The 17,462-nt window shown below is 43.1% G+C and overlaps 2 protein-coding genes across 4 annotated transcripts in view; one reads left to right on the forward strand and one right to left on the reverse strand.

Annotated features, from left to right (window-relative positions):
* Window positions 1-796: 796 nt before the first annotated feature.
* Window positions 797-12,440, reverse strand: zgc:66427 (uncharacterized protein LOC406256 homolog). The gene is made up of 5 exons (XM_047590545.1): window positions 11,554-12,440; window positions 9,526-9,621; window positions 9,316-9,421; window positions 5,485-5,579; window positions 797-3,511 (listed from the first exon to the last, which is right to left on the reverse strand). Exons 1-4 carry the CDS (start codon window positions 12,146-12,148, stop codon window positions 5,522-5,524), a joined length of 855 nt encoding a protein of 284 aa, XP_047446501.1. The 5' UTR covers window positions 12,149-12,440; the 3' UTR covers window positions 797-3,511; window positions 5,485-5,521.
* A 275-nt stretch (window positions 12,441-12,715) lies between these two features.
* tep1 (telomerase-associated protein 1) overlaps window positions 12,716-17,462 on the forward strand; it is a 35,698-nt gene continuing 30,951 nt past the window's right edge. The window contains exons 1-8 of one of the 3 annotated variants that reach the window (XM_047590243.1): window positions 12,716-12,839; window positions 13,516-14,030; window positions 14,127-14,324; window positions 14,441-14,590; window positions 15,804-15,968; window positions 16,062-16,190; window positions 16,369-16,443; window positions 16,943-17,067. In XM_047590243.1, coding sequence (XP_047446199.1) covers window positions 13,518-14,030; window positions 14,127-14,324; window positions 14,441-14,590; window positions 15,804-15,968; window positions 16,062-16,190; window positions 16,369-16,443; window positions 16,943-17,067 — 1,355 coding nt within the window. In that variant the 5' untranslated portion in view covers window positions 12,716-12,839; window positions 13,516-13,517. The other 2 variants (XM_047590245.1, XM_047590244.1) reach the window with 2 other exon arrangements.

The raw sequence follows: 17,462 nt of genomic DNA on the forward strand, positions 1-17,462 counted from the left end.
ATCTATATTATGTATCCACCTCCGATTTATCCCGTTTCTGTGCCATCCGTATCTAAACAGCCAAACTTTACCGCGATGCTGACAGCTACTGAAACCATGGTAACGTAGCGCTACCGGAAGAGCAAAAACTGGCTTCCGCTATGAATCATGGGTAATATTCAGCGTCCAGGAAAGAGGTCGTTAATGTTAATAACAATACAAGTTGTGTCAAGACACAAAAATTAAGGCGATGGTAGCAAGAAGAAAAAACTAACAGGAAGAAACCTTGAGCAGAACCGTAAGCTCATATGGAGGAACCCATCTGCTTACGACCAAAGAAAAGAAGAAGCAGGAGAAACAAGGTAAACTTCTGTCATAAATACATACATTGACTGAAGGGAACACGTAGAATCTAACAATACAAGATATTTTGCTGATGATGTTATGTCACAGTTTGAGTATAAGTTGTGCATTTGCCTGATATGTCCCACCTGCCAACAGGCACCAAGATAATTTAGATAACAAGTGTTATTCACATCAACCGTTGTTGGTCATAATGTTATAGCTGATCAATGTAGATGGCTGCCTTATAACTTTTTAATTAAACTAATATATTGTATGAACAAATGCAAATGAGTGACTTGTTGCTTCAAAAGAAAGAAGCAAATCCTTTCATTGAAGCTGAAATCTCAAATTTGAGGCAGAACTATCCATCGACATACATGCAATGTTGTCAGAACTTAACCAGACGCTGCGTCTTAGACTTGATCACACACAAAAAAAAAACAACGTGCACAAATGGGACACTGACAAAACATCTGTCACACATATTTATTGTAAAAAATACATATAAAAACAATTTCTGAGACATACAAAAGATCGGAGCTTAGAAACAGTATATTGAACAGACAAGGACCGAGCCGTTATTTTTCTTTTTCTGTCTTAAATTGCATTACATATTTACAATTTAATAATAAATAAAATTCAATTTCGTCTTTATACCAGAGTTAAAGGCAGATTGTCCATTTCTTGTGGATGCAGACGCCGCTGCGGTGGTGACTCTTTGAAAAAACAAAACAAAAAAAACAAAAAAAAAAAACAACATTCTTGTCTAATGGCCTCGAATGGCGGGGGCGGACGCAGCGGCGACCCCAGGCCGTGGATTTAGGGACATTTATACAAAACACCATCCTTGATTGGAGAGGAGCTAGTTTACACACACACACACACGCACACACAGAGCATTTAGCTAGCATTGGTAGAAATTGAGGTATTGCACCGCACATCTTAGAGGGGGGGTAGGAAAGTAAAAGAGAGTAATGTGGGGTTTTAGATTGTCTTGTTATCATTAGTGACAACCCAACCTCCTCAACCTCCTCTACCACCACCGCCGCCGCCGCCGCCGCCGCCGCCACCACCCCTCAGAAACACACAAAACACCCCCACACCCCTCCCAGCCAAAAGTATACAACATCATAACTTATCACCACAGCAAATGTTAACACCTAGTGATCGATGCCTCCCCCGTAATCGCACAAACAAGACTTCAGGCATCTTTTTTTTTTTTTTGTTTGTCGTTGTTGTTGTTTTTGTCCTATCATCAAAATACAAAATATGAGAAACATGCACAGGGCCGCCCTCTATTGGCGGGGCAGGGAGTAGCACCTCAGACTGTAGAACAACAGAGAAGAGACCCAGAGGCTGGGGAAGAAGTGGGGGGGGAAGAGGGGAGTGGGGGGGGGGGGGACCGGACCTCTAAAACCGATCCACACCGAGTTAATCGCATGGAACAGATTGACCTTTCATTTCATGTTTTTTGTTCTTTCCACTGGCCTGTCCGCAACCTGTCTCTTAGACAGCATTTGACGAGCAGCCGTCGCTTATTTGGCCGCTACCATCACCACCACCTCGGGTTCAGCCCTTAAAAAAACAACAAAAAAAAAAGAAATATAAAAAAAAAAAAAAACAACCACCACCCCGTCACCATTCAAAGGCAATCGCAAAAGACACGCAAAAGAAAAGGCAAAAAGAAAGCTGTTTAACACATAATCATGAGCAACGTTGTAATATAATAGCAGAAATCCTATTTTTTTTTTTATTTAAAAAAAAAAAAAGAGAGAGAGAGAGAGAGGGGTGAGGGTTAGAGGGCTGCTTATGTAATAATTAACCATCAGCTGTCCATAGCCTCCAGTGTTGCGGAGAGAGGCAGATGCCACATGGTGTAAACATGCCCCAAAAAAAAAAAAAAACACCCCTCCATCCATTCGTCCCTTTATCCCCCCTCCCGCGATCCGGCATTAAAGCAGCCAGATGGCGAAACTGTCACTCGGGAGCTGGTCCAAAAAAAAAAAAAAAAATCCGGACTACACCCCTGTAGAGAGTTTGAGAGTGAGGCGGGAGGAGGGGGGGACACAAGAAAAAGAAAAAACAAAAAAACTGGAACATGTCGAGTACCAAAATGCAGTAAATTAAAATTAAAAAAAAGAAAAGCTTTGAACCCGCTTCTTCAACAAGCAGACCTCTGGGCAATTTACAGTAAACACACACACACACACACACACACACACACAGTTGAATATACAGTCATGCTCAGGACATATCTTGTCCCTGGTCGTTGTCGTCTGAACACAAACACACTCAATCTTATCCCAGAACTTATGACAAAAATAAAGAAAGAAAGAAAGAAAAAAAAAAAGCCTCGACGGACAAAAAAGTGCTCAAAACGGCGCTACTACGGCAACTACGGTCACCGAGCAGCAGCACATCATCAAAACTCAGCGCTAACCTACAAGAAACTGACCTGGGGGAGGGAGGGGGGGGGTAAAAACAGAAGAAGAAGAAGAAGAAGAAGAAGAAGAAATTAGCCCCCAAAACTTCCTCCGAAACGCTGACAGAAAACATCTATTAACAGCAGCCTCCTCCCCTTTCACCAAAAAAAAATCAAGCCCTCACCCTCCGGCTGGTTCAAAGTAAAGAGGCAACGTCCATGTGTTCACGCTTTCAGTGTGAGGTCGGATCATCTGGGGCGAGCCGAGGAAAGAAAACATTCATCCGATGCGTGACGTGGAACAATACTCTTGTTTTGTTTTGTTTTTTTTTTTGTTTGTTTTTAGTTGTTTTTTTTTTTTTTTTTGCAAAATACTTGATAAAATAAAAATATCCCGTTGGGAAGGAGATAAAAATACACAGGAGAGGATCCAGAGTCACAGTTAATGTGATTCTTTTTTTTTTTCTTCTTCCAGGTTCAAGATCGTTCCGGGATGATAAGATTTATTTATTTTTTTTTCCTTCTTCTTCTTCTTCTTCTTCTTCTTCTTCAGCGGATTAAACAACCGGCACTTCTGTTCACACGAGGCAGATTTAATTGGAGCGGCCGTCGTGGAGTTTTTGGCGTGGGAGGGTCAAATGTGGGTTCTGCGATTCCAAGAGGAGAGCGTCCGCTGAAATACTGGCGTCTGAGAGGGACGGCGAGCTTTTTGTTTGTTCAATTACACACGTTTATTAGGATCTTATTGGGATTCAGTGTAGTCTCCTGGAAGGGACAGAGAGAGAGACAGAGAAGTTTAGTTAAAGTTTCACTTTAACTAAAAATAACTAAAAAACATTTATTATTCCCAAACTAATTCAATTTACAGGCACTCACCGTAACATACATAATTTTTAACGATAGAGAAATACATACACACAACTTTCCATAGTTTCCATTTAAAGGCCTGATATACTATTTAGAAGTTGTATTCATCATGTGAACGTAAAGGATTCCTCACATTTAAGAACTAACAGCAACTATGTAACGTACCACAGCGACCACAATTTGCTCATATGTTCTGCGCCCACGTGAAAGTTACAGCGTGTGCGTTTACGTGCATTTCTTATCTTATTGCTTCCACCTGCCCAAGGACTGCAGCTGGAAATTAGCCATTAGCTAAATCCGGTACAAAACATTTGCCTTATGTAATCAATGTATTTTTTACATGGTTCCTTCAAGAAATAAACTAAATAAAAAAAAGAAAAAAAAGAAAATGGGTAATAACTCTCCATACCAGCAGGTGGCATTAGTGTGTAATCATGATGCAAAATGGGAAAACCCGAATGGCCCCGAGGCTGAACAGTGGAATGTGAGATGATACTACTAATAATAAAAAAAGAAGCCTTTCTGCGTGAACTTTGAGCTACGTCATCCTGTTTGCGTTCGTCACGTCTCACTGAGCTGATCAGCCAATCACAGAGATCCATCTGACCGGCCCTGCATTCATCTAAATCTATTGGTTTTGTTTTGTTTTGTTTGAGTTAATTATTTTCTTTGTTCATCTGTTGGGTTTTGTTTGAATAAAACTGCTAATTATGCCCCAATTTATAAAAACAACAAAAAAAAAATGAATCAATCATCTGATATGTCAGCGATGGGATTAATTACAGGTTGCAGCTCTTGCCTCTGACGTAGACACACCCCGCATCAACTTTTCTTTGGGGGGTGTGTAGCTGCCGGAGATACAATAACATTTCGTGCTTTAAAAATCTGTTACTGTTTCTGTTGTTTTAGCATGCATAGTGTATCATATCAAATGGAAACCCAATGGCCCGAGTGCAACATGGAATGTGAGATATACTACTATAATAAAAAAAGAAGCCTTCTGCGTGAACTTGAGCTACGTCATCCTTTTGCGTTCGTCACGTCTCACTGAGCTGATCACCAATCCAGAGATCCATCTGACGGCCTGCATTCATCTAAATCTATTGTTGTTTTGTATTTGTTTGAGTTAATTATTTTCTTGTTCATCTGTTGGGTTTGTTTGAATAAACTGCTAATTATGCCCCAATTTATAAAACACAAAAAAAATGAATCAATCATCTATATGTCAGCGATGGATTAATTACAGGTTGCAGCTCTTGCCTCTGACGTAGACACACCCCGCATCAACTTTTCTTTGGGGGGTGTGTAGCTGCCGGAGATACAATAACATTTCGTGCTTTAAAAATCTGTGTTACTGTTTCTGTTGTTTTATTGCTTTTATGTCAAACGTTCTTATTCTGCCCATGTGCAGCATTTAGTTTCGGCCCCTGGTTGTTTTTAGAGTTGAGTTGAGTGGAGGACGTTCTGTTCAGAGGAAAATTCTTGTGTTTGGACATTTTACGTCTCAGTTATTTTAGGAACTCAGGAACGACTTTTAAAACATTTGCTGCTGTGTCTGTATATACGCTGTGGACTCTTCATTTTATTTTATTGCTAATACTAGTGAACGTCCTCATCTGCTGTGCACTTTAGTTATTGTTTGCTTTAGCGTTAGCATAATGTCTGTCTTCATCTGTTGTGACTGCACTTCTCACGGTGGGACACTAAGAAACGGTTTTTTTGATTCCTTTGTGTGTCTGGTAAAGCTAAAGCTAAAGCTAACTTTGCCAAACATGCCATGACTTGGCCCACGTGTGGTGACGTGGTGAGATGCAAACGTTAGCGGCCGCAGCAGACTCCGGTAACTCTCCGTCTCGGGTCCAAACACGTACCTGAGTCGGGGTTGGTCACTGGGGCAGAACACGCGAGTCAATCGAAGGGGTGCTCGGGGCAGCAGGGCTTCACCTTGGACCAGGAGTCGATGCAGCTGCACAAGAGACAAGACAAACGGGACATTTGATCAGCTCGTGTTAACGCGGCAGAACATTTGAAGTCTCCCACGGGGCGTAATCCACTTAAACCAGATTAAATGTAATCACTGCGGCCGGGCTGCGAATCCCTTTAAAGTTTCGCTGGCCTGTTTGAGGGACAAGAGATAAGACGTCTAAAGCTCCCGCTTACGTTTATTTACTTTAATCACTGATGTAAAGCTGAAACAATGAGCTGATGCTTCATTGACACTGAGCAGATTTTCCCTTTTTTTTTTTTTTTTTTTAACACCGTCAATTTAACCAGATCAAGGCGACAAATGACGAGTTTAAACCACAGTGAAAACAATAATTAACCTCGTATTGTTCCAGGCTTTTCGCAGGCTGTTTAGGACGTGCCCGAAGTCAATTCAATGCTGTTCATGAACATTTTGGGGCTCGTGTTTGGTCCTGGCCTCGTTTGAAAACCGAGACTCTGCAGTTTCTATCACAAAAGTCAGAATCACTCTGAGTGGTTTTGTTCTTGAGGAATGAAAGTTGTCGCACAGTAAAAAAAAAAAAAAATGAGTGGGTCAAATCCCACAATGACTTTTATTAGTGAAATCAGAAGAAAAGTTGCGTATTTCATGCGGCATTTACTCAAAAACAACTCGCGTACAGAGCCGTGACTGATTGAAAGAGCTGCTGCTGTCTCATATACCACCCAGAGGAATGTTCAGGTCATTAGGTACACGAGTGTAAACAGACGCCTTCTAATACAGGCTAAATATGGTATTCAGGTTTGTATAGGCACCATAACAGAAATACACCATATAACAGAAACACTTTAACTATGAGGCCTTTAGTGATTTTCAGGTCAAGGATCCTCAGACTGATGGAGAGATTAAGTAGTGACCCATTACCTACTGTATGTGTTGTATATTAAACTTGGCCTAGTGCTATTTATAAATAAACATTATTATTATCATTTTGCATTCAATATTAAGTTATCTCTTATCCCTTTACTAAAATATGTTGGATTCATGTTAATGTGTTTGTAAAGAAATTAAAATTTGTGTGGGAAATTAAAAAAAAAAAATCATCAACCAAAGATTTTGTGACCCCCCACGTAGTAGCCCTGTGGACCCCCTGTTGCAGACATAAGCTTTAACTGAATCCAGCTCAACAGCACCACAAACCAGCTTCTAACATAAACTGAACATTATTATTATTGTTGTTGTTGTTATAACCTTCATGAAGCTAAGATTGTCACATCAGCACGCATTTGCTTTCACTTGTGTACCTAATATTTTGGCGACTCTGCATTAATTATTAATTATTTTCATCCATGTCACGGTTCACAGTGATTTTAAGTTGCCGGTGGCGTTTTTTTTTTTTTTTTTTCCCTTTTCTTCCAAATCACTGTACAGGGTGGATTGAAACGTTAATTACACAGCCACACCTACGAGCCGAGGTACAGAACTGAAAGTCAAACCCTCCCTGAGAAGAAAATCAAAGTCAGGCGGCCTCATCTGAGATGAACTGACGTTGGCGGTTAATTTGTCGTAGTGTGGGAAAACGGAGGGTGGGTGCGTAAATCCGTCTGCTGCTCGTACATCTACTTATAACACACAATGATGGCTCAGCTCTGACTTAAAAATAAAGCGATAGACGGCCTGAACTTGTCGTCTCCTACGCTGGAGCTAAAGTGAAACGAAACTAAAGGCTCCTTGGAAGTCGGGAGTGGCAAAACACCAAGCGCCCTTTGAAACTGAGATACAGTAAATGGCAGTAAAGGGCTGAAACATGCAAAAAAAAAAAAACACTGGTGGCTGCCCTTCCGCAGCTTCGCAGCAATTTATTTTTCCGCGAACTTTCGAAATTGTCACAAAACTCTTGGCTAACGGATCCTGCAGACCCCTGAGCGAGTCGGATCAGAACGTAATGAGTCGATTCAACGGAGGCACAAGCTCTCGGCCCTATTTAAAATTAACTGTTAGACCACACAAACACTTATTTCGCTCAGTAATGGGAACATATCCCGTTTGAAATATAATGATTCATGCATGCCAGGATAACTTTAGAACGTCCCATCATGGGAAAGGACACTGGGTCCCTCTCTGTGCACTGGTGCTTCCTTGTTTTCTGTAGAACGGTCACCACACGTTTTCAGTTGCAGAAACCACAAAAACAAAAGGGACCAGAGAGAAGAGCCGAGACGTGATGTGTAAAGTTAGGTTGTAAGTCACAGACTGATTAAAACCAACACCAAAGAACAACCGGCTACAAAGGGGCTGCGTGAACACACCACAAAGGTAAAGGCTGTTGCATACGACCTTTTTTCTCATGTCGTGTTCGGACGCTACTCTGTGATAGGTCAGAATATGGAAGTGGGCGTGGTTAATCCAGAAAAGCGGAAACGCAAATTTATTATTTATTTACTGCAAAATAATTCGCCTTTGTTCGTCTATGCCAGTAACGTATGGTGTCAATTAAACACTCTTCCACTAGGTGGCAGCAGCTTGATAATTAACCTGTGTAGCTGCTGCCATTCAACAGCAGAATAAGTCACGATGCTTCGAGGCGAGACGGCGGTGATGGCGATGGATAAGATAAATACTGGAAAAGGAATCCGAACTGGGTCCTCATGGGGTTCTCATTTAGTGTCAGGTAATATTAATTTATGCTGTATTTATTTATTTATTTATTTTTTTGATGAAGTACATTAAGTTACTTCTTAAGTTACGTTCTGGAGGGCTGTCAGATAAGTTTGCGGATGTTGTTGTTTTGGTGTAGTTACGGCCTAAAATAACTATTTCAGTTCCAACAATAAATAAGAACAAAAAAAAAATAAAATAAAATAAAATAAAAGTATTTGCCGTCACTCCTCGTCATCCCTTTAACGTCCGGTCAGACGCTAACATGGCTAACGTTACTTCTCAGTAAAGCTGTTAGCGTTAGCATCTTTTATTTAGCTACATTTATCATAAATTAAATGACCAAAAGCTAAACTGAGGCTAATTCACTTTTCAAAATAAGTAAATCTAGTACAAAGCTGTTGTCGCTGTCATACTGGGTCATACTGTAGTATATTGCGTATTTCCCAGCATTAAAATCAGGTCCGTATAAATATCAGAACTGATTTCTGGCCATATGTCAGTGTCCATGAACCATTTGCTGTTTGTTAGTTAATATGAATCATTTCCGAGTCCAATTGTCTTTCATTTGATCTGATAATCCACATTTTCCCCCAGTCTCACTGCATTTACTGATACATTTCCCCATGTTTTTGCCACTCAGGGGGCGTGGCCAGAACAGTATGTAAGAACCATAACAGAAAGCTGACACATATCTGCGTTAAATAACTCTTCATACCAAATAATAATATTAATAATAAAAAGGATTGATCCATAAAATCCTCAGATCTTTCATTTCCTAAGTCCTTTTGTTAGAAGTCTTGCGCAGTGAGATTAGTTCAAGTGTGACGGAGATTCAAGACATGATGCAAGACGTGAAACTCGAGGCAAAATACTGTGGTAATTCCCTAAATCTCCGGAACTGGTGACAAAATCAGTTTTAGTTTTAAGTAAAAGTGAAACAAATGTTTCTAAATGAACTGACATCGTATTGAACCCCGAACCACGGCATCAGCAGCGGTGCCCTGCACGAGCCAACCTCCCATCGCTGGTGGTCAGATGCGGGCAAATTGTCGATTAGCCAATAGACAGATGATGTGTAAACACTGAACTTGGTTACCTCTTATGGTAGACGCAGAGGCAAGCCAGTCTGGCGATGGTCTCTCCCTGAACCAGATCCTCCAAACAGATAGAGCACTCTCCGCTGTCTTTGCTGAGCACATCCGCTGCAAATAAACACACAGAGCAACAAGAAGACGCCTTTAAAAATACATACACACACACACATACACACACAGCTGCTGGAGCATTTCTGTGATGTGATGCTTACTGTTATACGGTAGGGGAGGTGAGGTGAGGCAGCTCAACAGGTGATCCTCAATCCGCCCCCCGGGGAAAGGCTTCGAGCAGAAAGGACATCGGATATCTGGAGAGGGCGGAGGAGACACGGCAGAGCTGTAATTAACTCACTGTGTCGCTGTGAGATATAAAAAATAGATAGATGATGCGCGTGCGAAAGCGGCGTCCAAACAGAGATGTGTTTGGACGCCGCAAAACCACAGAGCAGCCGCAGTGAGTCAGGGCGAATGCAGCGCGCGCTCTCCCCTCCTAGAGACGGTGTGAATGAATGCGGCCGACCTTAAATAGGTCCGTTCGACTGCGTGCACCATTTGAAAACAGTGACTCAGGCCTGAGGGATCCAGAGCCATCTGTGGATGGGAGCTGCCATTCGGAAACCGGTGCCTTGCTGCCCTACATTCCCCCTCCTCCATGCGAGGGGCGGCTGCCAACGGAGAGCGCTGGCATGTGAAGTTGTGACCCATTTCCCTACACTTGCTAGAGGGCTGGCCCGGGATAGCCGCCACACCGTTGTGTTTTGGCTCAAAAAAAAAAAAAAAACGTCACTTTTGCCGCCACATCGCCGCCATCTCCGCGCGTCTTGATAAACTAATGCAAGGCCCTGTGTATGTGTGTGTGTGTTATCGCTTCCCCTGCAAACCCATGTTCTCATTTTAATGCGGCGTTACGACTAAGTGCAGTCGTTTGCAGGATTTCACACCGACAAACCGCTGTCAACAGGGCCTTGTGACATGAAAGAGCTCGCATGTCACCACTTCCAAGTTTTACGCCACGGCTCCGCTTCGCACAATGGGGTCTCTGAAGATTTTAGTCAGCGTGCGAGCACGGGAAAGGAGATTATCTGCGGAGGAATGTAAATGCCTGATGTAATCCATTTTAATTTCAGACTGGGTTGACTGAGGGTCACACCGGAGACATTTTTTAATGCAGGAACGTCCCCTTTCTGTGCGTTAAAGTATGACTTTTCTACAAAAACGTTTAAGTCAAGTCATCCATAAATGCATAATTCCCCCATAAATTCCCCCCAATTATTTCCCACTGCCTCCAGTTCATCATCAGCTGTTTTGAAATCATCCATAGTTATAACCCAAATTTCGTTATAGTTTCTTTGATCTGATATTGAGTCATTTCTGAAATCATCAAGCCCTAACACATCTATGACTACGAGCTTCTTGTGAAAATGACTTGTTGACTTGCATGTGGGTTGTCCTGGCATTTTAAGACAAGTTATACCACGTCTACTGATGGAGGTGAGCCAGTTTTAGGGGAAAATGTCCCACGGATAATGGAAATTATATGGGCATACAGTAGTGATTTTGCTCTTTCCGTAAAGGCCAGTAAGATCCGGAACAGCGACCATAGACTTTTAACTTAATGTCCTGCCTTGTGATGTGCTATTGTTGTGATCTATTGTCCTGTTATCATGTTTTTGTCTTACCTGCCTAGAGACGTTGCTATAATCTGGCATATTTACATCTATTACTGTCTGAATAGATGTTCATTTATGTGCACTGTCCCTATCCTCCTGACTACCAGTAGTATAAAAACAACCTCAGCTCACCACAGTGCTGTGCAGAGGTACAAAATAATCAGTGTGTAATGGAATAAAAATTTTTTAAAACAAAAATTTCTTAAAAACGAAAACAATACAAAAAAAATGAGTGAAACAGAAGATGGGGGGAGATTAAGGACAAAAGGATAAAAGCCAAGGTTACTCGTCTAGCTGGGAAAAAAAAGTCGTAGGTGAAGGACATTAATAAACCTGAATATCTCCCACCCACTGCATACTACCGAATTAACTCATTTTGCTATCTATAGAGGACATTTGGGGCTTTTCAATGACACCAAATGTGAAGGAGTGAGGCTTTGGTGCCTTTCTCTTTCTCGCTTTAAGGAAAAAAAAAATGTGATTGGACAATATTGCCTATATTTCTTCCTGGTGGCTGTCAAATAAATAAATAAACAAACAAACAAATAGACTGTGTAGATATGAACTTACTGCCATGGCGATTGTTGACACGGTAAAGGCCGATCCAAGCCTCGGACACCGGCCGCTGGTGCGTGCCCCGGACCCGGACGGATCTTGGGCCGACGCTGCGGGAGGAGGAGTGCCGATTCACGGGCAGCCGCTCGGAGAAAGTGCGGTGGGGCGTGGGGCCTGTCTCCGCTCCGGGCTGGAGCTCCGCGTCGGCCGGAGCCTCCGGGCTCATGGTGCCTTCCTCCTCGGGCTTCCCGTCGCTGTTGTTGTCGTCGTCCGCGGCGGGCGAAGCCTGTCCGATGCCGGAGGGGACGCTGCCGCTGCCGCTGCCGCTGCCGCCGCCGCTGTGGTGATGGTGGTGGTGGTGGTGGTGATGGTGGTGGTGGTCGGCGGGGCTGCCGTCCGCGCTCGCCCCGTGCTGCCCCAAATCCGAGTCGCTGCCTTCCTCCGATCGGCTCTGGTTGGCCTCCGTCTCCTCGAAGCTCACGGAGAAATCCACGACGAGGCTGGTGGGCCGCGGGCAGCGGGCTCGCCGGTACGAATCTCTCTTCGTGCCATCTTTTCGGAAAGGAGAGGGAAGCGGGTCTTCCTGAATGCGACTGGCTCTCGTCCCCATCTCTAGCTGGAGGGGTGTGAGGGGGGGAGGTGGATGGGGGGGGGGGAAGCTGGCTTCCTCAAAAAAAATGCCCCGAGATCACCTCAAAACGACCCTTTTGAACGAAAGTAAAAAAAAAATATTCACCGGGGGGCAGCTTTGAACGATAACCGCTACCTAGCAACCGAGCTCGGCGATGAGTGGCGGCGGTGGGTTCCGTGATCCTTCTCCGGCCTTAGTTTGTCCTCACTGTCCACATTTTCCTTTCTTTTTTGACGTGCCCGTCCGTCCTCGCTGCTGCAGCGGAAATAAAGCAATCGCAACTTCCTCGGGTATGCGCAGTGCACGAGGGATTACGGTAACGCCAACCTCTTTATTACACGAGTGTATTGTGTTTTGCACTTAAACAGATAAAACATGCGTTTATCTTGTTTTTTTTTTTATTGATCTCCTATCACGTATTATCTCCCAACCAAGCATTAGCTTTTTAATTTATTTGATAGATGATGATTTGATTATACCCTTTATTACGGTAAAAAAAAAAAAAAAAACGACCAATCAGCGCTCGCTATTTGTCTTAACCCGGAAGTCAGTTCGTACTTCGCAGACAACTTCAACATCGATAACGACGCTCTAAGTCAAACTTAACACCGAATACGCGATTGCTCATTGTCTGTGGGTTTCCTGAGGAGTTTAAAGTGTGGGGTTTGCGGTGAGTTTTCTGCGTCTTACGTCGTTGCTGGCAGCGAACCACCGCCACGCCTGTAACTTGACTCATTCTACTGATTAGAAATAGTCTGCGAGGAAGCGTCTTTAGTAATGTGTCAGGTGTGTCAGGCTTTTTTCCCCCCTCTAAATGTCTAGTTTAAATGTCTAGTTTACTTTCCCCATAACTGTATTTTGAATATAAGCTTTACCAAAAACTCTAGTTTGAAACGTCGTATTTTATTTATTTATTTATTTAGATAGACAGATAAATGAATAGATAGATGCTTTATTCATCGCAAACTGGGAAATTTCAAAGTTGCAGCAGCAAAGTACAGACACTCAACACATTACATACTATATACACTTTATTTACAGAATTATATATATATAAAAAAAGTGAATACCAGAAGGAAAAGGAAATACTGTACAGGGTTTATTATTATTATTATTTATTTATTCCTTGCCTTCCAGTTTAAAGACATTTATTTTGGTCTCTAGTTGAGTTTGCTGACAATTTTCAGACTTTGCGCCTTTTATATGGCTTCACTGAGCAATACACCCTTAAGTACAATAGTACAACGGTTGTTTAAACAGTGGGAGGAATGCTGCTGAACTGCTTATCTCCAAGCCCGATGCTTTCTCAGAATAAAAGCCATTGTGATTGATGTCTTTTTCTGCAGAAATGAAGGCTCTGACTTTGCAGCGAGCAAATGTGGAGCCGCCAGAGCAACTGCAGGTCACACGTGGGAGAAGCTTGACTTCCAACTACTCTCCTGCGAGTCTGGAGAATAAGTTCTTGGCTCAGACCTCCACGCTGATGCCCCAGACCTGCTCTCCGCTCATAAACCTGGCGGCACAACCTTCCTCTTCCCCCTCTCTCCAGCCCTCCAGACTGTCCTCCACAACATCCTCTCTTCTCTCTGCCTCTTCCTTATCTGCGTCTCTCTCCTCACCGCTCCTCAGCACTGAGAACAAGCTCCTAACTACAGAGTCGCCTCGCCTCTCCTTTCCCTTGACCTCCTCTGTCCCTGCTGACACTTTGCTCTCCACATCCAGCGCTCCTCTGCTCAGTCGCTTTTCTCATCCTTCTTCATTGCTCCATCATGGTCTGGGCAGAGGTGGTGGTGGAGGAGGTGATGTTGACCAGGATGAAATATCTGAAGAGATGCCTGTTTGTTTTGAAGAAACAAGTGGGGTGAGACATATTAACTTAAAATACATTCTTATTTCAAACTGTTTGAAGCACTCAGTCTGTGTTTGTTACTGTTTAATGTGACTGGTTTGTTGTCAGCAGTGTTCGGAGGAAGACGACGTGTTGTTCGAAGAGGAGCTGGAGGAGGCAGATGCAGGGAGAAGCACGGAGTTACCTGTGGTTGAAAGTGAGCTGGGGAACCAGGAACTTGAGGAAACCATTGTTGTCAGACGGGAGGAATTCGCAGAGTTGGAAAGTGGAAATGAAGAAACCGAAGAGGAGCTAAGAGACAAAAAGGTACGAGAAGATATTTTTCTCACTTCACATGCATATTGTCATCTGAATATTCATGGTGCTGGTCAAGTTGAACTCTAACCTGCTGCCTGTCTTTCTTATATCCGTGCGTCCTTTAGTATCACCTGCTGAACATTGTGTGTTGCTCGCTGGTTCAGAAGAGCACATCTCCAGGTCAGCAGGACTGGGACTCAGAGGACAGCGTTTGGACCAAGATCAAAAAACTAGCGGAAGACATTTCCGTCCATGACTCACAGTTTCTCCTCAAGGTGTGTGTCCATGTTTACTTTAATTCAGCTTAATTAGAGTTTAATAATCTCATGAAACAAACCAGCATGACGCAAGTTGTCAAAAATTAATAGAAAGTAGAAATATGGCTCCGGAAGCTTTATTTTAGTCAGGTTCACTCACATATAAGGATAAATAAAGTATCTTTCTATTCATTCATACACACAAGGAATACCCCCCCCCCCCCTTTTTTTATATATATATATTTATTTATTTTTTAATCACAATGGTTAACTCAAATAAACAGACCCCACTGCTTTATTTCTTTTCATCAGGTTTTCAAGTAGGCGACGACAACAGGACAAAAACATCATACTTAAGAAAAAAAAAGCTGCCAAAGGACTTACTTTTTAGCTTCCAGTTTTTCCGTTTTCAAGCAATTAAGTACTTGTTTTTCCCACATGTCTTTTAGCACGTTGTAAATAGAAGTCAAAGCTCTTTACGTTGTTTCTCACTCACCCTTTGAACTTCAAACCAACCCCGGGTTTAGTGAACAACCAGCTCTACCACCACAACCACATCCGCCCCTTAACCTCGTGTCCCTTAACCTCTTATCATCCCAGACTTTTTTATTTTATTTTATTTAAAAAAAACTAAACAAACAAACTCCTATTTAGGATATACCCAAAGGAAATTGAATGGTGCTCATACATGGTCTCGGTCTCTTTTGAAAACCAAAACTCTGAAGTTTCTATCACAAAAGTCAGAATCACTCTGAGTGGTTTCTGTTCTTGAAGAATGAAAGTTGGCGCACAGTCAAAAAAAATAAGAAGTTGTCGGGTTCAACTGAATTTGTTTTGAAAATCCTATAATGACTTTTATCAATGAAATCAGAAGAAAATGACACATTGCGTGAAGCATTTCGTCAAACACGACTCGTGTGCAGAGCTCGGATTGGTTCAAAAAGATGCTACTGTTCTGCATACGACCCAGAGGAATGTGGAAAGGTTAACTCTGCAAAGATACGAGCCAGAGGATTACATTCTCAGAACAGGCATTCAGGTGTAAATGAAATACATCGCGAACCTTATGTGATCCCACGCTGGGTTTATCATTCATTCTCTGCATTCAACCCACTCACAAGACGCACACATGAAGCAGTGAGCCTCCACCACTGGCCTGTTTTTTATTGGTGCAAACAAATCAGCCAAACTCCACACGTTATTCTAACGTTCGTATGTTTTTCACGCGCAGGTGGCGCTTTACACTCGTCAGAAGCTGAACATCCGCATCACGGCGAACTTCTTGCTGGCTCTGGCCGCCAACCTGCCCACCACCAAACCCCACGTCCGCAGGTACTTCTGCGCCGCCGTGCAGCTGCCGTCCGACTGGCTGGAAGTCGTCAGAATCTACAGCACGGTAAGCGTCGGGGAGCGTTTACCGTACGGCGCGGTCACGGTAAGAGGTTTCAGTTCTGCCCTAACCACCAGACCTGCCTGTCCCCCCCCCCAGTGCTTCAGCCGCTCCCTGCCGATGTGCCTGAAGAAGGCCATGGCCGACAAATTCAAGCAGTTCAGCGAGTATCAGCTGGCGAAGTACAACACACGCAAGCACCGCTGCAAACACAGCCGCAACAAGAAGGTACACGTTTTGCTCTGTGCGTTGTCTTCTGATAAAACACACCAGACTTCATGCGGTTTCTGTTTGAGTGCTGTTGACTCACTTCTCGGAAATTACCGCTCACTGCACACATGACCCACATATCATATCTTGATGCCTGTCGACGTTTGCTCTGAATCCTTTTGTCCGTGACTTCCAGAAACCGGTGACCAATGACCAGCTGGCAACGTGGGCGAACATGATCCGATCGGAGAAAGTTGTCCTCAAGAAGTTTGTAAGTGATACCGGAGGGTTTCAGGATGTTTGAGGACTCGAGTCGCCGTTATATTCTTGTAACGGCAAATAAAAACTGATTGTTTTGGCTTCAACCCCAGCGTCACACAATGGGACGAAAGTAAAACAGAATTATACCAAGGAGAAAATTAAAGCCAGATTACAACTGGAATGAAACACGCTGATTAAAATGTGGGGACTCCTCAAGATTCATTGAGTTGTTTATTTAGTTTATTTATTTATTCTAGTTTTTAATTACGTTACAAATTTACCTCATAAGCTTTTTGATTGTTTTATTGTCTTGTTTTCATTTGCATCATGTCTGTTTAAACAGATTGCACCACAGACTAAACATCAAGCTATTTATGTAAATAGACTGAAGACTTTGTTTAAATACTTAAATTTTCTTTTATATTTTACATTTAACTCAGTGTTTTCTTTGTTTTTCTGTGCGCGTAGCATCACACTGCTGTTTAAACGCTGTTTCCTTGTGTGTGCAGTTGCAGCCGGAGAAAAGCAAAGAGGTGGTGGACAAGAAGCAGAGCGAGTTCAGTGTGAAGAAGATGATCAAGAGGTTTCACATTAAGGAGCCGGCTGAACACGTCATGGCCATTCTGGGGAAAAAGTAAGTACGCGCTGAATTTAGTTGTTATCAGGGAAAAAGCAGGAGGAAAAGCTGGAGGTTGCAGAGCCGGAGATGTCGAGGTTTTCTCTGGGGGTGACCAGGATATGGATCAGGAGCGAGTACGTTACAGCTGAGATAAAGTTAGAGAGGATTCAGAGGAGGGAGAGTGGATACATGACCCACTCTGGACGGGGTCGGGAGTCCTCATCTTCTTCTTTGTTTGCAACATTAGCTTAATTTCAAATGCTGACCTGAACAAGCACGTTAATGAGTTTCCCAGGGGTTAGAACTGCCAGGGAGGAGGTCTAGAGCAGCGGTTCTCAACCTTTTGCACATTCTTGATCCACCCTGAGGATAGGACCCCCCATGACCCCCTCTGGACAGGGTCGGGAGTC

Source organism: Mugil cephalus, chromosome 7, assembly GCF_022458985.1.
Source record: "Mugil cephalus isolate CIBA_MC_2020 chromosome 7, CIBA_Mcephalus_1.1, whole genome shotgun sequence".
Classification (NCBI taxonomy): domain Eukaryota; kingdom Metazoa; phylum Chordata; class Actinopteri; order Mugiliformes; family Mugilidae; genus Mugil; species Mugil cephalus.